Raw genomic sequence first — 27910 nt, forward strand, 5'->3', positions numbered from 1 at the left:
TATATATTTTTTTCTTGTTTAGAAGATTAGTGTGATAGAATTAATCGCCGACTTTGACAGCGGAAGATGAATAAGAAGAGGTCCATCGTAGATGGTTGTGTTGTGATGAATCAAAAAATCTAGAAAACCGGCCATACAAAATGGAACGATGGTTAAACCATTGGTGCCACCAAAAAGATGTGGTCAAAGTGTCAAACATCAAAGAACCTTTTAACATTAACATTTGACCATTCTTAATCACCACAACACTTTTTCTACACAATAATTAATACATTTTCTATTCAATAATTAAGATAAGGTTTAAATATAATACCATCATTAGCTCTTATAAAATGAGTTTTATTTTTTATTTTAAGATAAGATTGAGAAATTTTCTCTTTTATAAAGTAATTTTCTTTAGAGAATTCGAAAGATATGAATTGTACCTTTTTTAATCTGACAAGTTTTTCTTTTATTTTTTATTTTATTTTAAAAAGCTGAAAATTTTAAAGAAATAATTATTCTCTTAAAAAAATATTATTTCTTAGAAGAATTTGTAATAATAAATGGGTCGCGGATATTTAATTTGTTGTTTTTCTAAAACTTAAACTTATTATTTTTCCTTAAAAATTATTAGATTCTTTCATATTCATTCTTCAAATAATTTTAATATTTATTTTAAATCCGTTGTGAAAATATAAAAGCATTAGAAATTTCATTCAGATAGATGCTAACTTTTGGTAAAGAAACACTTCATATATTCTATTTAACCATTCATTAATTATAAGATAAATAACAGATCTCACATGGTAACAAAAAAAAAAAGAATTTAAAATCAAATACTACTAAAAATATATTTTCTTAGTCAAACTAAAAAAATTAATCCTAAAAATGACCATTTAAAAGGTGTAATTACATAAGAAGAATATTATTAATAATAGAAAAAAAAGATTGAATGAGGAAGAAAGTCCTCCTTTGACCCATCTTTAAGGCAGACACATACTCTCCTTTAAATACCCTCTGCCATCTCTCTCTCTCCCCCTCATGATAACCGAAACAAAACTCAAACACAGTTTTCTTGAAGAACAGGAAGAAGAACAAGAATCTGCACAGTGCCAACGTTGTTGTCGCAATATGTCTTGTTTCGTAGCAGTTCCTAATTCCCCCGTGTTCTCTCTCTTCAACAACAACACCAACAACAATAACTCTTCTTCCATGACAGAACCTCTCATGCTTTCTCTTCCCATTCCCTCGACCACACCCTCTTGCTCCTCTCCTCCTTCCTCTCCCCTGTTGAAGCGAAGAAGACCTGCAAAACTCGACATTCCCGTCGCTTCTCTCTCACTGACGCTCTCGACGGCGCCGGCGCCGTCTCCGGCGATGGACTCGGTCATCGAGGTCGACGGAAGCGGGTTTTCTGTGTTCTGCAGACGAGGAAGGAGGGCCCACATGGAGGACCGTTACTCCGCTGCCGTTGATCTTCGCGGTGAACCCAAGCAGGTAACTTAGAATCAAGTTTTCTTCGATTTCTTCCAAGATTTTGGTGTTGGGTTTGTTTGGCATTGACCTTAGAATCATTTCGGAAAATCAATGAATTAGAGAAAAAAGTTAGTGACGGAAATGGTTGTTTTCTCACCAAGTTTAACGTAAAAATAATTATTTACAAAACTTTTAGAATTACTATAAATGGTCAATGTTGGCGAATTAGTTGATAAGAATAAAAAAACAATTTTATTTGTTAAATTAATATTTTCCATAAGGTTAGAGAAAGTATATGAAATTCTTTTGTAAAATTGCATTATATATAAATCTTTGAGTTATAAAGAAACTAATCTCAATCTTTTTTTTATATATTTTTCTCTCCTAAAAGTTTTTAAAATAAAAAAATTTCATTCAAACATAAAATATATATTTTTTTTTTAATTAAATCTTAGGGTTCTGAAAATTGTTATATTTTATGATAACTCATCAATTATTTTCATTATTTTTTTTATAATCATGTTATAGTTATATAACAACCATCATATTTGATAATAATTTATTTATTTCAGTTTGAAAATCTATTTAAATTGTTCGAACAGTTTAGAAAATTGTTTTAACCTAAATTTTGTGATTAATTGTGAAGTTTGTTTGATATATATGCTTTAAGGGGCAGAAAGGATGCAAGTGCAGCAACGAGTTTTAACATGGAGTTTTTTTGTTGTTTGTTTAGGCTTTCTTCGGCATATTCGATGGGCATGGAGGCACAAAAGCTTCGGAATTCGCTGCACATAACTTGGAGAAGAATGTGTTGGATGAGGTGGTTAGGAGAGATGAAAGTGACATTGAGGAGGCAGTGAAACATGGTTACCTCAACACAGATTCTGAATTCTTGAAGGAGGATCTTCATGGTGGCTCTTGCTGTGTGACAGCATTGATATGGAATGGCAACCTTGTTGTCTCTAACGTTGGGGATTGTCGTGCTGTGATTAGCAGAGGCGGGGTGGCAGAAGCCCTCACATCTGATCACAGGCCGTCAAGGGAAGATGAAAGGGACAGAATTGAAACTCAGGTATTTGATTAATCAACCATGTGTTAATCCTAATTACAATTTGTCTTCCAAGCATCTAATCACAACTAGTTAACGAATTCTTTCTTATAAATTGAAAATTTCAGCTTTTTAACATGTATTGAATGGTCTAAACTATGAACAACATCGTCTGAAATATAATTTACCCTCTTTCAAGTTCTTCCTTTGACATTGATCTGTTGATTTAAATAGGGTGGCTATGTTGATATGTGCCGTGGTGTGTGGAGGATCCAAGGGTCATTGGCTGTTTCAAGGGGAATTGGAGATAGGAACCTGAAACAATGGGTGATAGCAGAACCTGAGACCAAAGTTCTTAAAATTGAACCTCTGCATGACTTGTTGATCTTAGCTTCAGATGGCTTATGGGAAAAGGTATAATAAATAAAGGCCTTATTTAAGAAATTAGTTAATGATTTCATTTTGATAATTTTTGCATCATGCATTGCATGATACTGTACATTATTCAGCTATTATTAACTGATTAAACGCTGTTTGATCAGGTTAGCAATCAGGAAGCAGTGGATATTGCTGGTCCTTTTTGTGTAGGTAACAACAGACAACAACCTTTGCAGGCTTGTAAGAAGCTCGTAGATTTATCTGTGTCGCGAGGTTCTGTGGATGATATAAGTGTTATGATCATCAAGTTGCAAAACTATGTTTGAAGAGTCTCATTGCTACAAGAAGGTTTTGGGAGGGTACGAAGGACTCCACCCTAGTTAGTTCTTCATTCTTAGCCTTCAACACTCAGAAGATGATGAATGTGATCATTAAGGTTACAGGAATGAAGTTGGTAACCTGAAAGTAAGAGACTAATCTGTATATATCCGACGAATGGCAGAGTTCGTTGAAGATATTAGCACTAACTTTTAGTAATTTTTTGGTAGAGATCTTCGAGCAATGAACATCTTTTTGAGTGTATAAAAGGATTCTATCCGCAAATTATCTTATGTATATCGTATATGTTACATCGTTGTACAATTCATGTTTTTACTTTAAGTTTTACTGCATTCTTTCTGGGTACGTAGAATGCATAGTTGAAAACAATAGTTCACAGAGCAATTAAGAGCAAAACTAAGTGATCCTATTTGTTTACCTAACTATGAATATTGAAGCTGTGTTTATAGGAGTTGATGTTTTTTACCCTTCTATAATTTAGTTTTTTTTTTTTTTTTTTTTTTTTTTTTTTTTTTTTTTTTTTTTTTTTTTGTATGTGTGTAATTTATACCTTGATTGGTTTTAAATCACATGATTCCCCATCTCTTGTAAGCATTGTCTTGTCTTGTTTATATAAAAATACTTTGGAAACGAGATTAAGTCTATATCAGGATTAATAAAAAGATAATGATGAACTATATATAAACTTTATTATTTAAATTGTTTAAAATAGGATTAAATAAAACAAAAGATTTCATTTATTCCGTAATTTTAATTCTCCCTTCTCTAGTTTTTTTTTTTTGTTCCATTGTAAAAATATTCATAATAAAATGATAACATTATTTCTTTTAATTTCATTTAACTTTGATTATCTATTTGTAGGCCATAACATTGACTCAATATACTTCTAGAATCGTAACAAGTGTTAAAACTTGGTACATAATTTAGTATGTCAAAATCATTCTACATGAAAAGTGTTGTATATTTTTGGTTTTTAGATACCAAAGTCTTCTCATGTTTTCGATTATGAGATTGAAATTGTTGGATCTGAAATTTACATCACAACGGGCTTGTCATCCCATCTTTTGACTTTTATCATAGTTTCCCTCTCCCACGTAGGAGTTGACTTCGTAAAGCGTTGAAAAAGCGAAACAATGTGATACACACATAGAGTTATTGTTTTGTTAGGGTACGTTAAACATGCAAACAAAATGATGAGAAAAGAAATGTTCTAAAAAGTGATTCCGAGTAGTGGGAACGCGATTGTTTAGAACCATTTATAAATCATCACCCTTTTTGTAAAGGAATTGACCAAGTTTGGTGGCGTTTAGAAGCATGGAAAATGTCCACACCGAATAAAGAATCTTGCGTATGGGTTACTCAGCATGCACTCAATTTTTAATCACTCATTAATATTTGAATAAGAAGTGATAAATATGTTAACAATCTGTGAGCTATTTCTATTTGATTTAGTATTTTATTATAAGCAAATTGCACAAAGGTGAGTTATATTTTTATCCAACGATAATTTTGAGTAATCATATATATTGAATGAACTCAAACTTAAAAAAAAAAAATCAACACGTTAAATAACGATGACTAACAAAATAAATGTTCATTTTTATAATTTTGATAAAAATTTTAACAACTATCATTAAAAGTGGCGTAGTAGATAAACTAGATGATTGTTTTACAATACCATAATTAAAAGTGATACATACTTCAATTGTTTTTGCACTAACTTTTTATATTTCATTTGCTCTTCCCACAACTACACGTGTACGGTTTATCTTTTAAAATTTTTCTCTCTTGTTTACAGTGTTTTTCACCTTCTTCAGTGTTCACGTTGTTGTTGTCACTTAATCTAGTGTTGTTTCTTGTGCCTTCGGTTGTGCCACCGTTGGGATTCGTGATCCCCGTTATTATGCGTTTTGGTCACATCACCACTATTACGCATTCTACTTGTATCACTGTTCGTTCACATGTTCCACTGTCATCATCGTTAGATTATGCCCTACACCTTGTGAACACAAACCTCTGCACCTTGCGATGCTCTATCACGCCACATCATGCACTTCGCAACCCACAATTGCATCATGTTGTGCAACCTATGCTTCTTGTGAAGCTCCTCCGCACCATGTCATACAACTTCTTGAAACTCTTCCTCACCATATCACACCATTGTTCCTCCATAGGTGTCCTTTCGCATCATCAAACATTTCTGAGAGAGTCATGCCGATCGGCAAATCTCTCACCTAGTGGGGGTGGACCTGCAAAAAACACTCTGACGCTCAAGTTAGATATGTGTCTCAAGAAGGTCTCAATGTAATTCTGGAATTAGATCTTTTACCTGATCATTCACCTTGTATTTATAGACTTTGTAATTGTCCCACCCATTGAATGTCATTAATGTAGCATATTTTTATGTAACATAATTTGTTACTTACCTTATATCCAATGTAACCCACGTAATATTTCCTGTCAACCACTCATAAGTGCAGTGTGCGTGTGTGTGCATATATATATATATGATGTGGTAATCACTCACATTATACCAACACTAGTGCAACGATAGGAAACGACCGCAGTTATTTTTACCTATACGTCACGGTTTACGAACCGCGGCATATTCAGGCGCAGTAAAAAGTCTGTGACTATAGGTCGTGGTTAGAACTGTGGTCAAAAGGTCTACAAATAGACCGCGGTTGTAGTAGGAACCGCAGCCAAAACTCCTTTTTTTAAAAAAAAAAAAAAAATTGTTCCACTATAGGCCGCGATTCGAACTGCGGTAAAAGACCAGGAATAGACTGCAATTCATGCCATAATCACGGCCAAAAGTCCTTTTTAAAAAAAATTAAAAAAACGACGCCTTTCTACCATGGTTGTGGTAACAACCGCGGCATATTCTCTAGCAATTTTTTTTAATAACAGGTCTGTTTTTGTGATATCCACAACCACAAAACCAGACCTGCATATCAAACACATGTTCAAATTCAATTTCAACAGATCAAACACATGTTCAAATGTATTTTAACATCAGATAAAGTACAAAGTCTAATAAAATACAATGTTTAAATCTAATAACTATGACTTATTATATAATATAACTAAATATTTTGCAACAACTTTCCTCGTGAATGAAATTGGCTTCTCAGGAACTGGTGTAGTAGTCTTGAATTTCTGCACAAAACAATTGATATTAATAAGTGTATATGAATTCCAAATTTTGTTAGATTTAAATATTACCGTTTCCCAGCCTCTTGTGATATGAGAATGAATAATATAGGTCATCCAATACATTACATAGTATCTGCACTCATATGACCCGTTCTGTCTGTTACACTACAATATATCATCACAGTTGTAAATAGTTAATGAAAAACATTAAAACAAAACAACTATAAGAAAGTATGGTTTTAGCATATGTCAAACCTTGAGAGAAATCCATGCAATCTTTCTACTGTTAGCAATTGATTTCCCAACAATCATCATACTTGCTGGAATAGAACTATATATAAAGAAAAAGAGTTTTAGCATTCATTTATATAAAAAAAAGTCCAAACATTGAGGTTCTTACCAATCAACTAATTGTCTGAGATGTGTGGGAAGAGGCTTGTGCAATGAACAAAACCACAAAGCATAACTCTCCTGTATAGAAATAACAAGAAGCTGCCAATGGCGTCTGAAATTCATAATAATTAACTATTATATTTTAAAATCACATATGGAACTTTATTATGTTAACAAAGTTCACTTACCTTGATATATAAGGCAAAAAATATATTTTCTTGCCGCTTGCAAAACTTCTTATGAGATTTGTGTTGATCTTATCAAAATCATTTGATTCGTGAATGGATTGGAGATCAATGAATCCATAATCATCAGAGCGCCCCAAGTTATTACTGATCCCAAACATATACCTAAAATCAAAAATTAACTTTGATATAAGGATACTTGATATATAAATCAATTTTATATATAAATAATTGCTCATAGACTTACATCATCCATAGCTGAATAATTGTAATATTCAACTCTTGTCTTCCTGACGCAATCTCTCTGACATCTTGGCTATGAAGGTGTAATGGGACCTCAGAGGCTCTCCCAAATACATTAACATCATATTCAACCTCCAAAGGCTTATCTTCAAGGATGTCGGCAAGTAGATGCAATGAACCAAGAGGATCATCCTCAGATAGAGGAATCTTCTCCTGTGCTTGCGTCTATTGTTACACGGAAAAATAAGATAAGTTTTGATATCAATAACATGCAAACTTTAAAATTGAGAAGTGTAAAGTAGAATTCCATACCGGGGGGTCAGAAACTGAACCAACCAAATGTTTAGGCCAAGCGATAAAAGACTGGAATGCATGTTCCACAGTGAAAATTTCATCTGTAGGCAGAGGAACTGAGACATCTGGTATGATCATTTCGTCTACTGAGACCTCCACCCCATCCTCTGATAGCTTCATACCATGAACAACAGTCGTTGTCTTATTCCATGAGCTACCATCACCGTCTCGATATCGTCTAAAATGTATAGCAGACATGGACTAGCATCGTCCATGTCATCCCCTAGAATGGCTGGTGCTGAACAACTTCCTTTCTTGCTTCCCTCTGTCAGAGTAAATGTTAGATTATGTAAAAGATAGAAATAATTGCACACAAATGTTGATTAAGTTTACTAGTGACTGATATAATATCCTGGTGTTCTTATTGGATCCTATATAGTACAATTTTGATTTTCAAACTTTAAAAAGAACTAATATAGTTCTTAACCCAACAACATTAAAATTGTTCATGTGTTAAACTATGTTTCAAGTTAGCATTTGAAGTAAAACAATATAAATAACAAATTTAAGCATAAAACATCATTTAAAACCTTAAAAAAAATAACTTTTAGGTTAAAAGAACAATATAAATAAAACTGTATTTAATATGAGATGAACAAATTTCAATTATTTAATTCAAGAACTAAAAAGTAAATTATATATATATATATATATATATATATATATATATATATAATTTTATTTATTTAAGCAGTGGGCAATGATGAAGTGATGATGGGAGATGATATTTGGAATGGCTTGACTTGAGGTTGATAGGAGAAGGAAGTAGTCAAAAAGTTACAGGGTTTGAATAAGTTGAGAAATGGTATTTATGTATCACTTTTTGTGCCACTTTCTTTTGGGTGCAATGCAACTTTTTTGTGTTATAAAATTTTGTGTGGTGAAGGTGATCCTTGAGCAAATGATATTTTTAAAGAGACGAATGTACTTGCAACCAACACAAACTATCCAATCACAATCAACATTTGTGATAGTCTTAGTGCATGTAGTCTTGTACTATATATTGTTTCTGTCTAATCTAAGCGTGCCTCATCAACTTGTTTTAATTTTACACACCAATCACTCCTTATGAATATAGGTTTCTCACATTTCCTTCCTTCTTTAGTTGCTTCTCACAACTGTTGAATAAAAATGTAGAGGAGAGAACAATCAAGAGTGATAAGTTGTTTGAAAAATTCATATTTCAGAAGGTTATTGTTAGTTTTCACTCATTATACTCTTTTGTAATCCTGATTTTTTTTTACAATATTAGTTAATTTTAATTCAAATTTAATAAAATGGATAGATTTTAAAATAATTACATAATTAAGTAAATCGTATTTCAAAAATATGATTTTAAAAAGAGATCATATTTTAAAAACACGACTTGAAAGCGAAGTCATGGCTTAAAAAATTAAATTTTTATTATTTTCAAAGAAGTCATTTTCAAACAAGACTTAAAGGTTTTTTTTTTTTTTAAAGGAAATCGTACTTTACATATATGATTTTTATTTTGCTACAAATATTTAATTTCTAAATTTATTACTTTTGATAAATATTTTTAGTAATTTCATCATAGTTTATTTATTGATAAAAAATGAATTAAAATGTGAGAGTCAAAGTTCCATCGATTATAATAGACATTGAATAAAAAAAAAAACATCCATATATAGTTATGACTAAGTTTTTCAAAAACAATCATCATTATTAATAGAAATGGAAGTTTTAATAAACAAACCTCAATAATGAAACACATATAATAACATAATTGCTATTAAAACGAGTAGCTTGCCACAATTAGCCGGACTCATCACACTCGGACTCATCACATGTTGGTCACTTAGTGAGATAATTCAACATAATTATTTTATTAGTGAGTCGAAAAAATTTGAACCCGACTCGACCCACCATGGATTGATGGGTTAAACGGATTGGTTCACTAATTCACTTAATTACAAGTTTATTTTTTAAATCCAAAAAAATTACAATTTTTTTCTAATTGAAATCTAAATAAATTTCACTCTAAAATGATGTTAAATTCCAAAGATGATTCAAAATAAAAAAGTATCATACAATCCAAATGTAATCCAAAAATAAGCACAAAAAGCGAACAAAAAAGTTTCTAATATTAATCATTTTTGTCTCACTTATCCATTTATAAAATTAGAGTATTGAATGGATATATCCATAATATTTTGCTCTCTTAAAACATTTTTTTCTTTATCTTCATCTATAATACAATAAAAAAAGTGTTAACTAATAATATTGAAACACAAAGTAATAAATAATTAAATTAAATTAGGTAGGTTAGTGAACCAACCCGGCTCACCACGGGTTCAACTCGGGTGAGTCGGGTTCTAAGTGGGTCGAGTTGAAAATTGGCTTGTATAAAAAAATTATATTTTTTCAAATTCAACCCGACTCTAACCCATGGTAGGTCGGGTTGGCCCGCAGATTCTAACCAATTTTAACAACATTACTCTCAATGATGTTTATCACTAAAGATGAAGACTTGTTCACAACCCCAAACCACCGCTATTTCGTCCCCAGAGATGAAACTCTAATTAGAGGAGCTTGTTGACATGTCTTTTCAGAATGAGAACGAGGAAATAACTTATAGATGTGAATATGAAAAGAAATTAATGTCGGTTACACCGAGGACCGACGTAAATGAAAAAGTTAATGTCAATTACTTTAGGACCAATGTAAATTGATGTTAGTTATACTAAAAACAAACATGAATGATTATTTCAGAGTCTCTTGTAATAACATAATTAGGTACAAACAAAGTCCCAGATAAAATAAGAGATGAACATGAGTTTATATACACATAAGATACTTTCATTGGTAATAGACTTTTTGGAGTGATATCAAAAGCAAATTCGTGAGGACTTGGCCCAAAACGGGCAATATCTTACAATATGAAGATTTATGTGTGTGTTGAACCTCCCTGTTAACAATGAAATTCAATCAATATTAAATTTTTTATTAAAAAATTCTATGTATCTTCTAAAAAATTATATCCTTGCACATTGAAAAAGAAACTCTTGTAACAAGAAAATTCTTATCAAATTAATGATCAAAGTAATATTCCTAATGAGTTTGATCATATATGATTCGTTTTAAAACTTTATTCAAAAAATATTTTCCTATCAATTCCTAAATTCCAAATCATATTAAAGTGATGAACATAACAAGATTTAGGGGAAAAAAATGAATCAATAATACATCAAAGAGATAACACAAACGTAAGATATAAGATCTTACACCCAAATTCAAAACATAGAAAAAGGTTAAATTAAAATTCTAGGTCCGTAAGGATTGCAGCACTCATATTCATATATAAATCCTTAAATTCATCATAATTATACGAAATAATTTTCTTAAAATAAAGTGTTTACTATTCTCAAATTTTAATTATGTTTTCTTAAAAGAAATTCAATTTATAATTACAAATTTTTGGACCTGAAAATTTAAATGAACTCAAAATTTGTCTCATAATATTAGATAGGTATGACCTTTTTTGCAAGCTTATGGAACTCTAGACTTTTGTTGGTTTTATAAATTCATGTGTTCATCATGTTTTTTTTTTTTTCATGTCCTCTTTTCAAGCTTTGAGATTATTAACAATTGATAAAACATCCATTTCAATTGTCGTTCGATTGAAAATGTTTTATAACATCTTGTTCAAACCTTGAACTTGTGTGACCTTATGAAAATTCCACCAAGACTTCACAATTGGAGTCAAATATTCTTTCTAAAATTTGAATGTGTTTGAATTATACTCTCAAATGAGGAGAAATCTTTAATTTCTTGATATATGAATCAAGTTTTGAACAATAATAATAAAAAATGAGTGTAATACTAATAATTTTTTTTTTTTTTACAAATAATGAAGATCCACGTGCTAAGAAAACTCAAAATTATACGTAAATAAGAAAGTAAATATGAATATAATTAAAATGATTATTTTTAATTATAAATATGTACATATACACATTTTTATAAGCTAACATTTTAATTTTATGATATAATCATGTAGAAGTAATGCTATACTCAATTAATATACTAACTAGTTATTAACTCACGAATAAATAAGATATTCAAATTACAATCTCAATATAATTTCAATCAAATAATAAAATTACTAGAGCAAGCGTTTAACTTAATTCATCTATGATAATTTGCCTTATCTAATTGTCACGTTACTATTTTTCAAAATTAACATTTAAAAAAATCCTTTTCTTATTTAAAATATAATGTTGAGTTTCATACGAAACCATGTCAAATAACATGCTCTTATAATACTTTTAGTATTTAATTTTGAGCTACACGATTGGATATGGCATTTCAGAACCTTAATTTATTAATTCAATATTTACACCGCAATAATGATATATTTTTCCTAGGTGATTTTTTTAAACTATAATTTGAATTCTTAATCCAAAACTTAAATCTCTTTGTGTTATATATTGCGTCACACAAAATGCAAGTCAAAGACATGAAGCATTTTGCTTAACACTCTAAACAACACCCTCATCCAAACAATTATGTATAGGAAAAAGTTTCTTTAAGAACTTTTTTTTAACAATTTTTTGACAAGGTAGTAATTTATGATTAGTCCGTTTCAAATATTTTTTAGAATAATTTTAAATAAACTAATAAAATAATGACACATATCTTGTTATGAAAAAATTATTAAAAAAAATTGTTAAAATACCATTATTCTTATTCATATTTCCAACATATTCCAAATTATTCCAAATTATTATGAAAGGGTTACTTACACAAGTCATTTATTGTAAAAGAGAATGTAATGAAATTCCTTTTCAAACTTTGTTTTTCTTTCCTTTCCCTTTCCTCCTGCGTAACGCTGTTGATCATTGTTTTATATTCTTTTTGGTCAATTCCTTTTCAATGTCACTTGCAAGCACCCACACCACGACAAGTGGCGCAATTACTCTAGTTTTAAGCCACTCAACTTCAGTTTCCATGCACAGACCAAATAAACAAATTCATAAAAGATGGTAAAAGGGAATGCTGAGTGCTCTATCATGCCATCTACACAGCTAATAAAAAAAAATCATCAACGATAAGATGATGTAAGAAAAAACTAGATTAATAAATTTTGTACTGAAAATCCAAGTGTGAATCTAATAGTTCCGTCTTAAATAGAACTGAGAAAGTAAAATATTATATAAAAATAAAAAATCTATTATTCTATTGTCTTAAGATTTTAGATAAAGAGTAGTGTTAATCTCTTATAAGATTGGACCAATAATATTGTTCAGGAGAACCAGAAAAAGAGATATTGTATGATGAATCCTCCTGATTCAGATCTTAAAAAAGATACGAGATAATATTGGGACCTCACCTAAAACTTAAAGTATCCACATGCACCAAATTTCCCATAAATAAAAATATTTTGAACATTGTATGGCTAAGAGCAACAAGCATAATGGGATGGGCATCTTCTCTACTAGCCTCACTTCCCCACTTCTCGTTTACTGTCTTCTCTTCCATTCCCTTTGCCCCAAATAATATTCACCTAAACCACACATCATAGCCACATCTTCTAATTCATCATATTCTTATCACTCAAACTAATCATAAATCTCCTAACAAAAGTGATAATTCACCTAATTCTGTTCCAAATTTAGTGAATCCAATCTGGTTAAAATACAATGAGTGTCTCGATATAGTTCCTAAGCTAATTTAGTTGAAATACAATGGTTTTGTCTCTAAGTAATTCCCAACCAACTAGCTTAAATGAGTACTATTGGATAAGCATCTAACAATATTTTTTGTTTTTGCATACATGCCATTAATAGCAACGTAATTAAACCACAAAAAGGAGTAAAATGGGAAAAGTTCTTCAAACTCGAATATAAAATGGATAACGATTAAAACACCCACAAAACAAAAACTCTTCCTTCCCTCTTTATCACCGTTTACGTCACTTCTTGCGACCACTTTCGTTAATTATCCACTTCTATTAATTCCACGTAGAACAAAAAAAAGGAAAAAAATGTTTTTGTGCAGGACCAAACAGCAAACACCTACTCCACTATATATATATATATACACACTTAATGGCACACTCAAAACGCACACTTTAAAATGGTTTCTACTTGGGTAAGAGGCAAGTGCATAGGCAAGGGCGCGTTTGGCACCGTCAGCGTCGCGCTTCGAAAGCTTGACGCCCAGACGCAAATTTTCGCGGTGAAGTCTGTGGATATTAAAACGGGTCTCCCGGGTCAGCTCGAAGCGTTGGAGAACGAAATTCGGATCCTCCGACGCATGTCCTCGCCGCACGTGGTGACCTTTCTCGGCGAAGACACCACATGCGAGAAGCGGAACCTTCACATGGAGTACTTGCCATGTGGCACTCTCGCTGACCTGGACCCCGACGTGGACGAGTATTTAGTGAGACAATACACGTGGTGCTTGGTGAGCGCTCTGAAGCACGTGCACGGAAACGGCGTCGTGCACTGCGACGTGAAGGGGAAGAACGTCCTTGTAGGAGATGGAGCCAACGGTCGTAACTGCAAGCTCGCCGACTTCGGCTCGGCGATGGAGTTCGACGGGGAAGGACTTCCGGCGGCATCGCCGCGCGGGAGTCCTCTGTGGATGGCGCCGGAAGTGATACGCCGGGAGTGTCAGGGTCCGGCGTCGGACGTTTGGTCGTTAGGTTGCACGATGATCGAGATGCTCACCGGGAAACCGCCGTGGGAGGGGAACTCCGTGGACGCGCTGAGTCGGATTGGATTCTCCGGCGAGGTGCCGGGGTTTCCGCGCCGGTTATCGGAGCTCGGCCGGGATTTTCTGGAGAAGTGTTTGAGGAGGGAGCCGTGGCGGCGGTGGAGCTGCGATCAACTGCTGGAGCATCCGTTTCTGTTACCGTGTGGTGTGATCGTGGAATGGTCGCCTCGGTGCGTTCTCGACCGAGTTGACTCGGAGTTCGCTGAGTTCGACGAGGAAGAAGAACAGGAAGAAGAAGAAATGATAACTGAAAGTGAAAATTCGGCGAGGGATAGAATTGGAAATTTGGCTACCAGCGTAGGGGTAAATTGGGAAGCGCCAGGATGGATGATGGTGAGGGAATTGGCTTTCGATGCCGAACCGGTGGTGGCTGACAGTTCTGAGAACGTTAGAGAAGGGCTGATTTTGGAAAATTTTGAGAATTTGAGGGCAGAACGGGGAATTCAGGAAAGGAGAAATTGGGAATGTGAAAGCTTGAAAAAGGAAATGGTAAAATTGGGAATGTGGTGTTTGGGTGGGAGGCGGTGGTTGTTACAGTACAACCGGCGCAGCGAGTGTGAGTGTGGGTGGGAAAATGTTGATAAGAAAAAAAGAATGATATTGAAAATAAAGATTTACAAGTTGTACTTTAAATTATTGAAATCACATTGTTTGTATTTGAAGTATTTAAACATATATTATTTATGTTTTGAGTTGAGAATTTTTGTAATCAGAGTATATTTGTAACTGAGCACAACGCATGCATGACGCAACCAAGCAAAGCAAGGGTGGATTTGGCTGCGTAATGTACCCCACATGTTGGGGCATTCAGGCAAAGGGACGATGAAGTTGTGATGTTGCGTGAGTATGACACTCCACACTTGCAAAACGTGATGCTCTAAAACTGCATTACTGAAACAATGTAGATAGAGAAAAATAAATTCCGCATTTTTAACAGGACCTTAGATGAAGGCTTTCTAGCCATGAATTGGGATCAGAGACACTCTTGCTTGTCCACACGTTATCCATAACATCCTCAAACACACCACGAAAATATCAATGACAACACTGTTAACAAAATTTCAAATCATCATTGCCAATTAATTAATTAATTTACTAATGTCAAATGGTATGCCCTGGGCCTACCAGGCCTACCAGGCCCAAGCCCACTTCTCCCTCCATCTTCCAGGAATCAAAAACAGCAAAAACAATTTTAGAAAGGATCCTTCCATTTTTCCATTTCCACTTCCACCTCGTTCGTTGTGGTGTGTTTCCCTTCTGTTCCTTCCACACACTCTCCTTATTCTTCTCTATCCCCCTCTCCTCCCTCTCTCTCTCTTCACTGCTTCAGATCTCGCAGCGCACCACTAACACACCATCTCTCATTTTCGAATTCCCTTGGATCCACGCCCGCCATGGCCGCGAACGCCCCCATCGCCATGCGCGAAGTCTTAACGGTCCGCATTCCCCCACTATCCCGTCGTTTTCTCAGCAATGCCTCGTCGCATTCTCCATTTTCTCTTCCTTTTCTGACTCTCCGACACGTTCTTCTTTTTTGCAGTTGGGAAGCGTGGGCATCAACCCGCAGTTTATCACCTTCACGCACGTCACCATGGAATCGGACAAGTACATTTGCATCAGGGAAACCGCGCCGCAGAACAGCGTCGTCATGATCGATATGGCCATGCCCATGCAACCACTCCGACGCCCTATCACCGCTGATTCCGCTCTCATGAACCCTAACGCCAGAATTCTCGCGCTTAAAGGTAATCGTTCGCTGTTCCCATTGCTTTACTTGACTCTGCGATTATTCCAATTCGATCAACGAATGTGACGCTTGTTCTCCGTGCAGCTCAAGTTCCTGGCACTAGTCAGGATCATTTGCAAGTGTTTAACATTGAAACGAAAGCGAAGATGAAATCGTATCAAATGGGCCAACAGGTGAGGATTTGTAATATTTGTTAACGATTTTTATTCTCGCACAATCTGTCTGTTGTTATCAGTTTATTAGTTAATTATTCGTCATGTTCTTTATTTTCCTCCATTTCCTTTAGGTTGTGTTTTGGAAGTGGATAACTCCGAAGACATTAGGCGTAGTGACTCAGTCATCTGTGTATCACTGGTCAATTGAAGGTAATGTAATGTACTATTTTACTGCTTGTGTATAAGTTTGACTGCTGGTTATGTTACGCTCTCTTCTTGTTGTATTGATTGACCTTTTTTTGAGTGTGAGTCTAATGTTTTTATGGTTTCTCTTATCTAGGTGAGGGTGAGCCAGTGAAGGTGTTTGACCGGACAGCTAACTTGGCGAATAATCAGATTATCAATTACCGTTGTGATCCTACTGAAAAGTGGTTGGTTTTGATTGGAATTGCCCCTGGTTCTTCTGAGGTATGCGTTTTCTTCCTGTTGCAACGTCTAGACCTTGCCCTTAGCAATTCCGCCTGTCTTATTCTTGTATTTGTCTGTCAGCTTACTGCCTCTATTAAGTTGCAAAATTTGTCAATTTAATTTCATAGGCTGGTTTTGAGTATGTGAGGAAGACATTACAATAGTTTCTAACATAGTCAGTGAGGTGCTATTCTACAGTTTCGTAAAATTTGATATTTTGATTTTGATTATAATGGATGAGTTAAAAAACCCGTTAGTGCATTTTGGATTGTTTGAAAATGGATGGAAATTGCAAAATCAAATCTATTCATGCCCCATTTAATAAATAACCCAATCTATATGTTTAAATTTTTTTAGAAATATATTATATTTAAAAATTCATTTACACATCTTTCACCCATCAAAGAAAGTTGGTGTTTAAAAACTTGTCTTTTGTATGGATTTCTGTTTTTTCACCGCTTAATTTTCCTGTTAGGTTAAGGTTTAGGTTGCTTAGTTTACTTCTCTTTTAATGTTTGGTAGAAGTGCTACATTTTAAGTGAAGGTTTGTCATTGTTTATTAAGAATCGTATATGTGGATACTTCAATGGCTCTAGTACTGTAGCATACTGTAGATTGTGGCCTTGTGCTCATGCTTGGTATGAATTATTTTAGATTGAGAGTTTTGTTCAAATATGTTAGCAAAATTCTCTCTCTCACACACACATACACACACACATCACACACACACACACACACACACACACACACACACACATATATATATATATATATATTTGTAAATGTATACAAAAGATACCTTTTGATCAACAGCTGCATAAACACGTTTTGGCTGTTGCATTTTATTAAGAATTGTATTTGTATACTTCAAGTTCAATGGCTATAGTGCTGTAACATACTGTAAATTCTGGCCTTGTTCCAATCCTTATTATGGGTTATTTTTGGTAGACTTGAGGAATTTGTTTAAATATGTTAGGAAAATTCTCATATATATTGTTTACATTGTGAGGTATTCATTTTAATGAGTATCCAAATTAATAGATTTTTACAATATTGTTGCATAAACTGTTTCTGTAACTATTTATGGAAATTACATGACTTTTGTTGGGTATCTTGACTGTTCATGATAAAATTTAACAAGATACATGGACCCACACACAACATTTTTTGTGTGGGTGAGATGAATAAATACTAATCCTTAGATCTGACATGAATGTTGGGATTAAAACAATTATACGGCGTGAGTTTTTTTTTAATAAGTCATGACTTTTGACCATTCATGTATGGTTCCATGTGGCCCAAATTTACTCCTCTTTGGACATAAAAATGTCTCTCTCTAAGTACGTCCGTTATATATTTGTTTGTGTGTGTGCAGTAGTTTGGAATGCAATCAGAGAAGTAATAGTATCATAGGTTGAGAGACGAGGAAGAAATCTAGATGAGACAATCATTCATGAATATAGTTAATATTAAATCGTGAAGTGGTGACTTTTTTAAATAGTAATGTTACCATTTTAAGTAGTTACATGATCATTGTTTATTTTTAGGAAAGATAACTAGTTGGAAATTCAGCTGATTTGGAAAAAAAAATGTCTGCAATTTCAGTTGGATGTTAGGGATAGTGGTTGAAATTTGTTTAATATATATTTTTTCTGAAAACATAAGCTCTTTTCCTTGTAAGCTTCGTTCATATTTTTATGCACAAGTGGATTTTTGTTGCTTCTAAATGATTTTAATTATTTTAAAACTATTTTTCATAAATAACTGATTGTGATTATAACAGTAATATATTATACATATAACTGATCATTGAAATAATTCTATTTCACAACTATCCCAAACACTTCATAAATAACTTTTTTAGTCTTAACCATCAATTTTTGATGCAAATTTACTTCTCTTGTATTATTCTGAGAAATAAGGACTATAAATCTGGCCTATATATATATATATATATATATATATATATATATGATTTATAATTACACACTGAAGCTGTCCAGAGACACAGCATATTAATACTTATGGTAAATAGTTAATGTTTTAGTTATTTAGTTTTACCTCCATTGTCATTTTTCTGGTTGGTACTAGATGTTATATTAAGGTAAATAAATTCTTGATGAAATAAACAAGTCCGTGATTTTAATTATTCAATTGATGGCTCATTTATATTTTTCATTTTTTTGTATTATTTTCACTTCTATTTACTATGTACATTACATACACTTTAGAAGGTTTTCCTTGCTATGTGTTGTAAATACGATGGTTTATAAGTTAGGTTTAGGTTACTCATGTTTTTCAATATTTTTTGTCAAATATTATCCTCCTTCAACTTTTTGCCATGCCTTATTAATGGCAACATGTTTTACACAAATTAATTTGTTTTGAACTTATATTGTGTAATAAACATTTTTTTTTTCTGTTTTTTATTTGAGAGGGGGGATGTTAAACTTACTGAATTACCATCTCCTCATATTTTTTATTGCTAGTGATAAAATCTTCTGAAATTATTTGTTGGAGTGATTGTATTTTGATTTGTTGGTTACAGAGGCCACAACTTGTAAAAGGAAATATGCAACTTTTCTCTGTGGATCAACAGCGGAGCCAAGCTCTTGAAGCACATGCAGCCTCATTTGCCACATTTAGAGTAATTCTGTCTTCTTTGTGATTGATTAGTATGTATTTCAGGTGTGTGGCTTGTAGGTTGAATGCTGTTTGATATTTTTATTTTGAAACATGTAGGTTGCTGGCAATGATAAGGATTCAACTCTTATTTGTTTTGCATCCAAGAGCATCAATGCTGGACAGGTTACATCAAAGATGCATGTCATTGAACTTGGCGCCCAGCCAGGTATATGCATGTCTAGATTTTTCCTTTATCAGCCAATAGATACATCCCCACTCATTAGTATAAACAGCTTTTTTTATTTTTATTTATTTATTTTTTTTAAATCTTAAAGAAAAATAATTTTTCAATATCAATTTAACTTGTTAATGAATGAGGAGATTATAGGATATAAAGTGATTAATAAGTTAATAGGAGATAAACAACACGTGATGTAATTATGGAGCTTCAATAGAGTGTCTGCTATTTGTAGTATATGTTCTTGCCGCATTCTAATGACTTTTTTGCTACCTTCTGGTATGTTGTGATATTGGTTATCAGGCAAGCCATCTTTTTCAAAGAAACAAGCCGATCTCTTCTTTCCTCCAGACTTTGCTGATGACTTTCCCGTATCAATGCAGGTATAAGTGTAGACTTTATGTTTCTCTGTTTCCCAATGAACATTATATTTAATACCTGACTTGTTTCACTGTGCAGATTTCAAATAAGTATGGTTTGATATATGTTATCACAAAACTCGGTCTTTTATTTGTCTATGATCTAGAGACTGCCACTGCAGTTTATAGAAATCGAATCAGCCCCGATCCGATATTTTTGACAGCAGAGGCCTCAACATCAGGGGGCTTTTATGCTATAAATAGACGTGGCCAGGTTTTGCTTGCTACTGTGAATGAAGCAACCATTGTACCTTTTGTTAGTGGCCAGGTATTTAGTGTTCGTTCTTTTGCTATGTGATCTTTTGCTATGCAGACACCTCTTTTGCTATCTACTTCTAATATTTTGCTTGGATTTTTGGCAGTTAAATAATTTGGAACTTGCTGTTAGTCTTGCTAAAAGGGGAAACCTCCCTGGTGCAGAAGAATTGGTAACTTGAGCTGCATATGATGATTTTATACTTTTATCTGTAGTTTTAGAGTTCGTGAACTCCTTGTATTTACTTTTAAATTGGCTGAAATATTTTACCTGATGGATACTTAACTAGAAGATTTATCCTTGTATGCCTTTTGTCTCAATAGATTGTAGTTGTCATAAAAGCATTTCAGATGTGTCATCTGGAGTAGAGCAGTTATCAACAAGACAATTAGCATAAAAGCTTGAGAAAATGATGGAAAATGATTTTCTTTTGTAGCATTTGCTTGTATATATGTTTTTATTTTTTGACAAAATACCAGAATGAACAGGTAACAGTTTGTAAGCTTTAATTACTTGAGACCCAAGGGAATCTTCATTAAAAGTATGTGCTCAGAAATATAATGTTGATGTGAAATATGAACATGGCAACTGTAACTTCTGATTCAAAGATCAGTAACTGAAGTTATTAGGGCATAAAGTTTTCCCCAACCATAATTTTTTTCTTCGTAGGTGGTTTGATATTAGAGAGGGAAGAATGTGTTTTCTTTTCAATTTTTAAGTTCATTTATTTTTACCTATTGTTATTGTTTTGTTTGTGTTTTTTCTCAGGTTGTTAAGCGTTTTCAAGAATTATTTGCTCAGACCAAGTATAAGGAAGCTGCAGAGCTTGCTGCACAATCACCCCAAGGAGTACTTCGAACTCCTGATACTGTTGCTAAATTTCAGGTCTTTTATGCATGAAAAAGCTGTTACATTAATATTTCTTGGTTTTGTTACCAAATTTAGGGTATTCATAATCACATTAATATATCAATATGTTTTTTATCCTGTGTTCTTGAGTTGCGTTTGTTAATTTGCTTTCAGAGTGTACCTGTGCAAGCTGGGCAAACGCCACCACTGTTGCAATACTTTGGAACTCTGTTAACCATGGGAAAACTCAATGCTTTTGAGTCACTGGAACTGTCACGACTTGTTGTAAATCAGAACAAAAAGAATCTTTTGGAAAATTGGCTGGCAGAGGATAAACTTGAATGCAGTGAGGAGCTTGGTGACCTTGTGAAGGTCCTGACAGAAATTTAATGTGTTATTTGTTTTCATTTGGACATCCATTCGTTTTAAAGAAACCCATGATCTGTTCCTTTGCTTTTCCTAATTTTTACGAGGCTTGCATATATGCAGACGGTTGATAATGACCTTGCTTTGAAAATTTATATCAAAGCTAGAGCAACACCAAAAGTTGTTGCAGCTTTTGCAGAGAGGAGAGAATTTGACAAAATCCTGATATATTCAAAGCAGGTAATTTTTTTTATTAAATTTAGTAGGATCACAAAATTATTAGTGTTGATATTCACTGTTATTGTGTCATTTGTTAGTTTTTTTACCACTACCTTTGTAATGCCATTCTTCTCTGTTTATTTGATGAAGGTTGGATATACACCTGATTACATGTTCCTTCTTCAAACAATTTTACGAACAGACCCACAGGTGAGAAGGTTTTGTCTGAACGATCATCTGATTGAATTTCATCTCTGACTTGCTTGACATTCATCATGTACTTATATATGTTTTGGAAGTCCAAGCATACCTTGCTTAAAAGTAGCATCACCTAATGAATGGCAGTTAATGCATCCAAATGGAAATGGTTTCCTCATGCTTATGTTGCTTTCATTTTAAGAATATTTTCACATTGCTCATCCACATTCTAATCTAAGTTGTTTATTTTTTGGGCATCCATATTTTTTCTGGTTTATGTATATAGAATAATTCAAAACTTCTTTGAATGCAGGGTGCTGTAAATTTTGCTCTGATGATGTCTCAAATGGAAGGAGGATGCCCCATAGACTACAACACAATTACTGATCTATTTCTTCAGGTTTACTTGCAGTTTACCCTTTGGATCTTCATGAAACCTTGTTCTTTGTGTTCTCTTATTATTTATTTTTCAGTTGCAATTTTAGAAGGCAGTATCATGTACAATCTTGTTTTCCTTTTATATCACTGCGCTCATTCAGTACCCTTTTTGAAAATTGAAAATGAAAAATAATAATAATGTTAGAGATATTATCTTTAGTTTATATTGTGTTTATGTTAATTAGGGAAATATAGTCCCTATATGTTTATTAGGGAAACATTGTTCTTATTTTATTTTATTTTATTCTTACATATTCATTTGTATTTGGGTTTAGCCCATATTTCTTCTATTATAAATAAAGAACCCTATGTGTGTATTTAACACAAGAGATTAATTCCAATATATAATTTTCACTATATTTAACAAATAATAAAATAATGTGAAAACAAATCTTTCTTTAATTTTTGGTTTTGATAAGGATTTTGATAACTTTATTGCTTAGGCTAATATAGTTTCCTCTACCTTCAACTAAAAGTGATTTGTTTAAACCTTAATGTAGGAATCGATTGCATGCTTTTTTTTTTGGTTATATGTGAATTGGAAATCTTGTTTATATATATATTTCTTCTACTTTTTAGAGGAATTTGATCCGTGAGGCAACGGCCTTTTTGTTGGATGTGCTGAAGCCAGACCTTCCTGAACATGGATATCTTCAAACAAAGGTTCTTTTATTTTATGAGTCATTATCACTGTCCCTGAACTGGTTTTTTTATCAAAAAATGAAATCATATTTTTCTATGTATTATACTTAGGTTTTGGAAATTAATCTGGTAACCTTTCCAAATGTTGCTGATGCTATATTGGCCAATGGCATGTTCAGTCATTACGATCGCCCACGTATTGGACAATTATGTGAAAAGGCAGGCCTTTTCATTCGGGCTCTTCAGGTTTGCTACTTCTTAAGTTCTGATGGCAGTATAACGTTCTCTCATTAGCATATCCTGAACCTTGTCTGTGTCTTATGCAGCATTATTCTGAGTTGCCAGACATCAAACGTGTCATTGTGAATACACATGCCATTGAGCCGCAGGTTTTGATTGCAATTGCTCATATGACCCACTCTATCATAAAATTATTTGATATTCTTATTTCTTACCATATATGATGTATTTCAGGCTTTAGTTGAGTTTTTTGGTACCCTTTCTCGAGAATGGGCACTAGAGTGTATGAAAGATCTTTTACTTGTCAATCTCAGGGGAAATCTTCAAATAATTGTTCAGGTATTATCTCTGGACAATGTTGCCGCAAGACTTCTGTCCTATTTTTTTGCTTGAGTTCCATAATTCATTTCTCAGAGTATCTTACTAGTACATGATTTGCAGACTGCTAAGGAATATTCTGAGCAGTTGGGTGTTGATGCATGCATTAAACTATTTGAGCAGTTCAAATCCTATGAGGGACTATACTTTTTCTTGGGTGCATACTTGAGCTCTAGGTATTTCTTTCTTACTGGGGATGGAACGGGACTTCATTTCACTATTCGCCCCAGCTTCACTGTTCTAGTTTCTTTTTTTTTTTAATTATTGTAACTTTCTTTTGTTGTCTTGGAAAGTGAGGATCCTGATATTCACTTCAAGTATATTGAGGCTGCTGCTAAAACTGGACAAATTAAGGAGGTTGAGCGTGTAACTAGGGAATCTAACTTTTACGACGCTGAGAAGACAAAGAATTTTCTTATGGAAGCCAAGCTTCCAGATGCACGACCATTGATTAATGTCTGTGATCGTTTTGGATTTGTTCCAGATCTCACCCATTATCTCTATACTAACAACATGCTTCGATATATTGAAGGTTATGTTCAAAAGGTAAATTTGTTTACAGGTTTTGTATTTGATTTTGGTAATCCTTGTATAATACGGGTGTCCTTCAAATCTTTGAAAATTTTAGAACGGTGACCTAAACTCTGTACTTCTCACTCTTAGGTCAATCCTGGAAATGCTCCTCTAGTTGTAGGACAGTTGTTAGATGATGAATGTCCTGAAGATTTTATTAAAGGTCTTATACTTTCCGTACGTTCTCTTCTGCCAGTTGAGCCTTTAGTTGAAGAATGTGAGAAGAGGTGTGCTAGTTTTCTTTCTACCCTTCATCTCCAATATCAATGTCATGTTGATTTCTAATGTAAATTCCTATGCATAGGAATCGTCTCCGCTTGCTTACTCAATTCTTGGAGCATCTTGTAAGTGAAGGAAGCCAGGATGTGCATGTACATAATGCTCTGGGTAAAATAATTATTGACAGCAACAACAATCCCGAGCATTTTCTCACAACCAATCCATACTATGATTCTCGTGTTGTTGGTAAATATTGTGAAAAGCGGGATCCTACCCTTGCTGTTGTTGCTTACAGGAGAGGGCAATGTGATGACGAGCTTGTTAATGTTACTAATAAAAACTCCTTGTTCAAACTCCAAGCAAGGTGTGAACTTTGAACTGTATTAGGAAAAGTTTTCATTGTATTTCATAATGCTAGTCTGTGACACATGTTATTTTCCGATGTTTGTGTCAGATATGTTGTGGAAAGAATGGACTCTGACCTCTGGGAGAAAGTTCTTAATCCTGAGAATGAGTTTAGAAGGCAGTTGATTGATCAAGTGGTGTCCACTGCTTTGCCTGAAAGCAAGAGTCCTGAGCAAGTTTCAGCTGCAGTGAAAGCTTTTATGACTGCCGATCTTCCACATGAGTTGATCGAGCTTCTTGAAAAGATTGTTCTACAAAATTCTGCTTTTAGTGGAAATTTTAATCTGCAAAATTTGCTGATCCTTACTGCAATCAAGGCAGATCCTTCAAGAGTTATGGATTACATTAATAGGTTGGACAACTTTGATGGACCTGCAGTAGGGGAGGTAGCCGTGGAAGCACAACTATATGAGGAGGCGTTTTCTATTTTCAAGAAATTTAACTTGAATGTTCAGGCTGTTAATGTCCTGCTGGATAACCTCCAGACTATTGATCGTGCTGTGGAGTTTGCTTTCCGAGTTGAAGAAGATGCTGTTTGGAGCCAGGTGGCTAAAGCACAACTTAGGGAAGGCTTAGTGAGTGATGCAATTGAGTCATTCATTCGTGCAGATGATTCAACTCATTTCTTAGAGGTTATTAAGGCTGCGGAAGATGCAGATGTATACCATGACCTGGTGAAGTATCTTCTCATGGTTAGGCAGAAGACCAAAGAGCCCAAGGTGGACAGTGAGCTCATTTATGCTTATGCTAAGATTGACCGTCTTGGAGAAATTGAAGAGTTTATACTGATGCCAAATGTTGCCAATTTACCAAATGTTGGAGACCGCTTGTATGATGAGACATTGTATGAGGCGGCAAAAATTATATTTGCTTTTATTTCTAACTGGGCTAAGTTGGCAGTCACATTGGTGAAGCTTAAACAGTTCCAAGGAGCTGTTGATGCAGCCAGGAAAGCAAACAGTTCAAAAACATGGAAGGAAGTCTGTTTTGCCTGTGTTGATGCTGAGGAATTCCGCTTAGCTCAGATTTGTGGTCTCAATGTCATCATTCAGGTGACATCATTTTCTAGTTTATATTTTAACATTTGGAAAGAAAAGCAATTCATTTCTTTGTCTAACCTTTTTGCTGCTGTCTGGCTACTTACTATCTGCTATATATGAAGGTGGATGATTTGGAGGAGGTTAGCGAGTTTTATCAGAACAGAGGATGCTTCAATGAACTCATATCTCTAATGGAAAGTGGGTTAGGATTGGAGCGTGCACATATGGGTATCTTTACTGAGTTGGGAGTTCTATATGCAAGATATCGACCCGAGAAGCTAATGGAACACATTAAGTTGTTCTCAACTCGGCTTAACATTCCAAAGCTTATTCGGGCATGTGATGAACAGCAGCACTGGAAAGAACTCACTTACCTATTCATTCAATATGATGAGTTCGATAATGCTGCAACCACTGTCATGAATCATTCTCCAGAAGCATGGGACCACATGCAATTCAAAGATGTTATAGTTAAAGTTGCAAGTGTAGAGCTCTACTATAAGGCTGTTCACTTCTACTTACAAGAGCATCCAGATGTAATAAATGATATGTTAAATGTGATTGCTCTTCGTGTGGACCACACTCGTGTAGTAGATATACTACGGAAGGTCTGCAATTTTTCTACCCTATTTACAGTTTCAATCTTTATTTGGTGAGGTAAGTTACTGGTTTCAAATGTCATTCTGTAACAATATTGCTTGTTGCTTGTTTTTTTTTTTTTTTTTTTAGGCTGGCCACCTTAGATTAGTTAAGCCGTACATGGTTGCAGTTCAAAGCACCAATGTATCTGCTGTCAATGAAGCTCTGAATGAAATTTATGTCGAGGAAGAGGACTATGACAGACTTCGAGAATCAATAGATCTGCATGACAACTTTGATCAGATAGGTCTTGCGCAGAAGGTGAATCTCCTTATTTTTTGTCTTATTTTGACAATTAGCAAAAGATGAGATTATAATGTTACTGGTAAATTTACAATTTTCGAATTATTATTGATTGAGATCAACGATGAGCATATGCAGATTGAGAAGCATGAACTTCTTGAAATGAGGCGTGTTGCTGCATACATTTACAAGAAAGCAGGAAGATGGAAGCAATCCATTGCTTTGTCAAAGAAAGACAATCTTTACAAGGACTGCATGGAAACATGCTCTCAATCTGGTGATCGTGAACTCTCAGAAGATTTGCTTATCTACTTTATTGAGAAGGTGTTTACTTGTTGCCCTTTTCCTTAAAATATCCAACTCTGGTAATATACGATTAGATACAAAGTAAGCCCCATTTGGTGGCATAGTGCGGTTTGACCCCTGCTTCAGTTAGAATTTATTTTGCTGCTCCTTTTTCATTTCCTGAACCAGTTCTTTTCTCTTAATTAACAAAGGAAATATATTGATTTTCAGGGAAAGAAAGAGTGTTTTGCATCATGCCTCTTTGTCTGTTATGATATTATCCGGCCAGATGTTGCTCTTGAGCTAGCTTGGATGAACAACATGATTGATTTTGCTTTCCCATATCTCTTACAGGTATGCTTTTGTTTGTGGCTCTGGTATAATGATTTTCATCAACAGACAAAGTTAACGATTTTTTTTTTTTTTTTCTTGAAGTTTATTAGAGAGTATTCAAGCAAGGTGGATGAGCTTATTAGGGACAAAATTGAAGCTCAAAAGGAGGAGAAAGCTAAGGAAAAGGAGGAGAAGGAAGTGATTGCTCAACAGGTAAGCCTTTTTGGAATCTCCTTTTACAAGCAATCATATTGTTTGTTTGATTATTAACTAAACAGTGTTCTCGATGATCTCCAGAATATGTATGCCCAGTTGCTACCGCTTGCTTTGCCGGCACCTCCGATGCCAGGAATGAGTGGAGGCTATGCCCCTTCCCCTCCTCCAATGCCTGGAATGGGTGGAGGCTATACTCCTAGCCCTCCACCACCACCCATGGGTGGAATGGGGATGCCACCAATGCCTCCTTTTGGCATGCCTCCAATGGGGGGCGGCTACTAATCTCCCAATCCACAACAGACAAGAGAATTTTGCGATTTTTTAACTGGTGAAGCTAGATAGTTTAGAATATCTCATTTTTGCATTCAAGGTAACTACTTCCTTAGGGTTAAAGAATTTCGCGTGGTGGCACCAAGCATCAACC

The 27910-nt window shown here is 34.1% G+C and overlaps 3 protein-coding genes across 3 annotated transcripts; all 3 read left to right on the forward strand.

Annotated features, from left to right (window-relative positions):
- The first annotated feature begins 896 nt into the window (after positions 1-896).
- On the forward strand, positions 897-3348 carry LOC106775619 (probable protein phosphatase 2C 2). The gene is made up of 4 exons (XM_014662764.2): positions 897-1479; positions 2192-2530; positions 2741-2920; positions 3049-3348. Exons 1-4 carry the CDS (start codon positions 1024-1026, stop codon positions 3208-3210), a joined length of 1137 nt encoding a protein of 378 aa, XP_014518250.2. The 5' UTR covers positions 897-1023; the 3' UTR covers positions 3211-3348.
- A 9997-nt stretch (positions 3349-13345) lies between these two features.
- On the forward strand, positions 13346-15231 carry LOC106774783 (mitogen-activated protein kinase kinase kinase 17). Its single transcript, XM_022787161.1, has one exon. It carries the CDS (start codon positions 13654-13656, stop codon positions 15019-15021), a length of 1368 nt encoding a protein of 455 aa, XP_022642882.1. The 5' UTR covers positions 13346-13653; the 3' UTR covers positions 15022-15231.
- Positions 15232-15514: 283 nt separating this feature from the next.
- LOC106775736 (clathrin heavy chain 2) lies at positions 15515-27768 on the forward strand. The gene is made up of 30 exons (XM_014662897.2): positions 15515-15731; positions 15836-16040; positions 16127-16215; positions 16329-16407; positions 16538-16665; positions 19214-19312; positions 19408-19516; positions 19832-19911; positions 19988-20215; positions 20310-20375; positions 20972-21088; positions 21227-21424; positions 21542-21658; positions 21788-21847; positions 22149-22235; positions 22853-22936; positions 23027-23161; positions 23242-23304; positions 23390-23494; positions 23597-23709; positions 23827-24079; positions 24197-24333; positions 24411-24689; positions 24780-25782; positions 25893-26378; positions 26500-26670; positions 26791-26976; positions 27169-27291; positions 27373-27483; positions 27568-27768. Exons 1-30 carry the CDS (start codon positions 15690-15692, stop codon positions 27766-27768), a joined length of 5154 nt encoding a protein of 1717 aa, XP_014518383.1. The 5' UTR covers positions 15515-15689.
- Positions 27769-27910: the final 142 nt, after the last annotated feature.

Source organism: Vigna radiata, chromosome 10 (genome assembly GCF_000741045.1).
Source record: "Vigna radiata var. radiata cultivar VC1973A chromosome 10, Vradiata_ver6, whole genome shotgun sequence".
Classification (NCBI taxonomy): domain Eukaryota; kingdom Viridiplantae; phylum Streptophyta; class Magnoliopsida; order Fabales; family Fabaceae; genus Vigna; species Vigna radiata.

Bases quoted from the DNA above. Each gene is read 5' to 3' on its own strand.
- LOC106774783 (XM_022787161.1), top strand. From the start codon at position 13,654: ATGGTTTCTACTTGGGTAAGAGGCAAGTGCATAGGCAAGGGCGCGTTT.
- LOC106775619 (XM_014662764.2), top strand. From the start codon at position 1,024: ATGATAACCGAAACAAAACTCAAACACAGTTTTCTTGAAGAACAGGAA. The intron at 2,531-2,740 runs GTATTTGATTAA...TGATTTAAATAG, and splicing joins GGGACAGAATTGAAACTCAG to GGTGGCTATGTTGATATGTG. The intron at 2,921-3,048 runs GTATAATAAATA...CTGTTTGATCAG, and splicing joins CAGATGGCTTATGGGAAAAG to GTTAGCAATCAGGAAGCAGT.
- LOC106775736 (XM_014662897.2), top strand. From the start codon at position 15,690: ATGGCCGCGAACGCCCCCATCGCCATGCGCGAAGTCTTAACG. The intron at 19,912-19,987 runs GTATAAGTGTAG...TTCACTGTGCAG, and splicing joins ACTTTCCCGTATCAATGCAG to ATTTCAAATAAGTATGGTTT. The intron at 23,710-23,826 runs GTATTTCTTTCT...TGTCTTGGAAAG, and splicing joins GGTGCATACTTGAGCTCTAG to TGAGGATCCTGATATTCACT.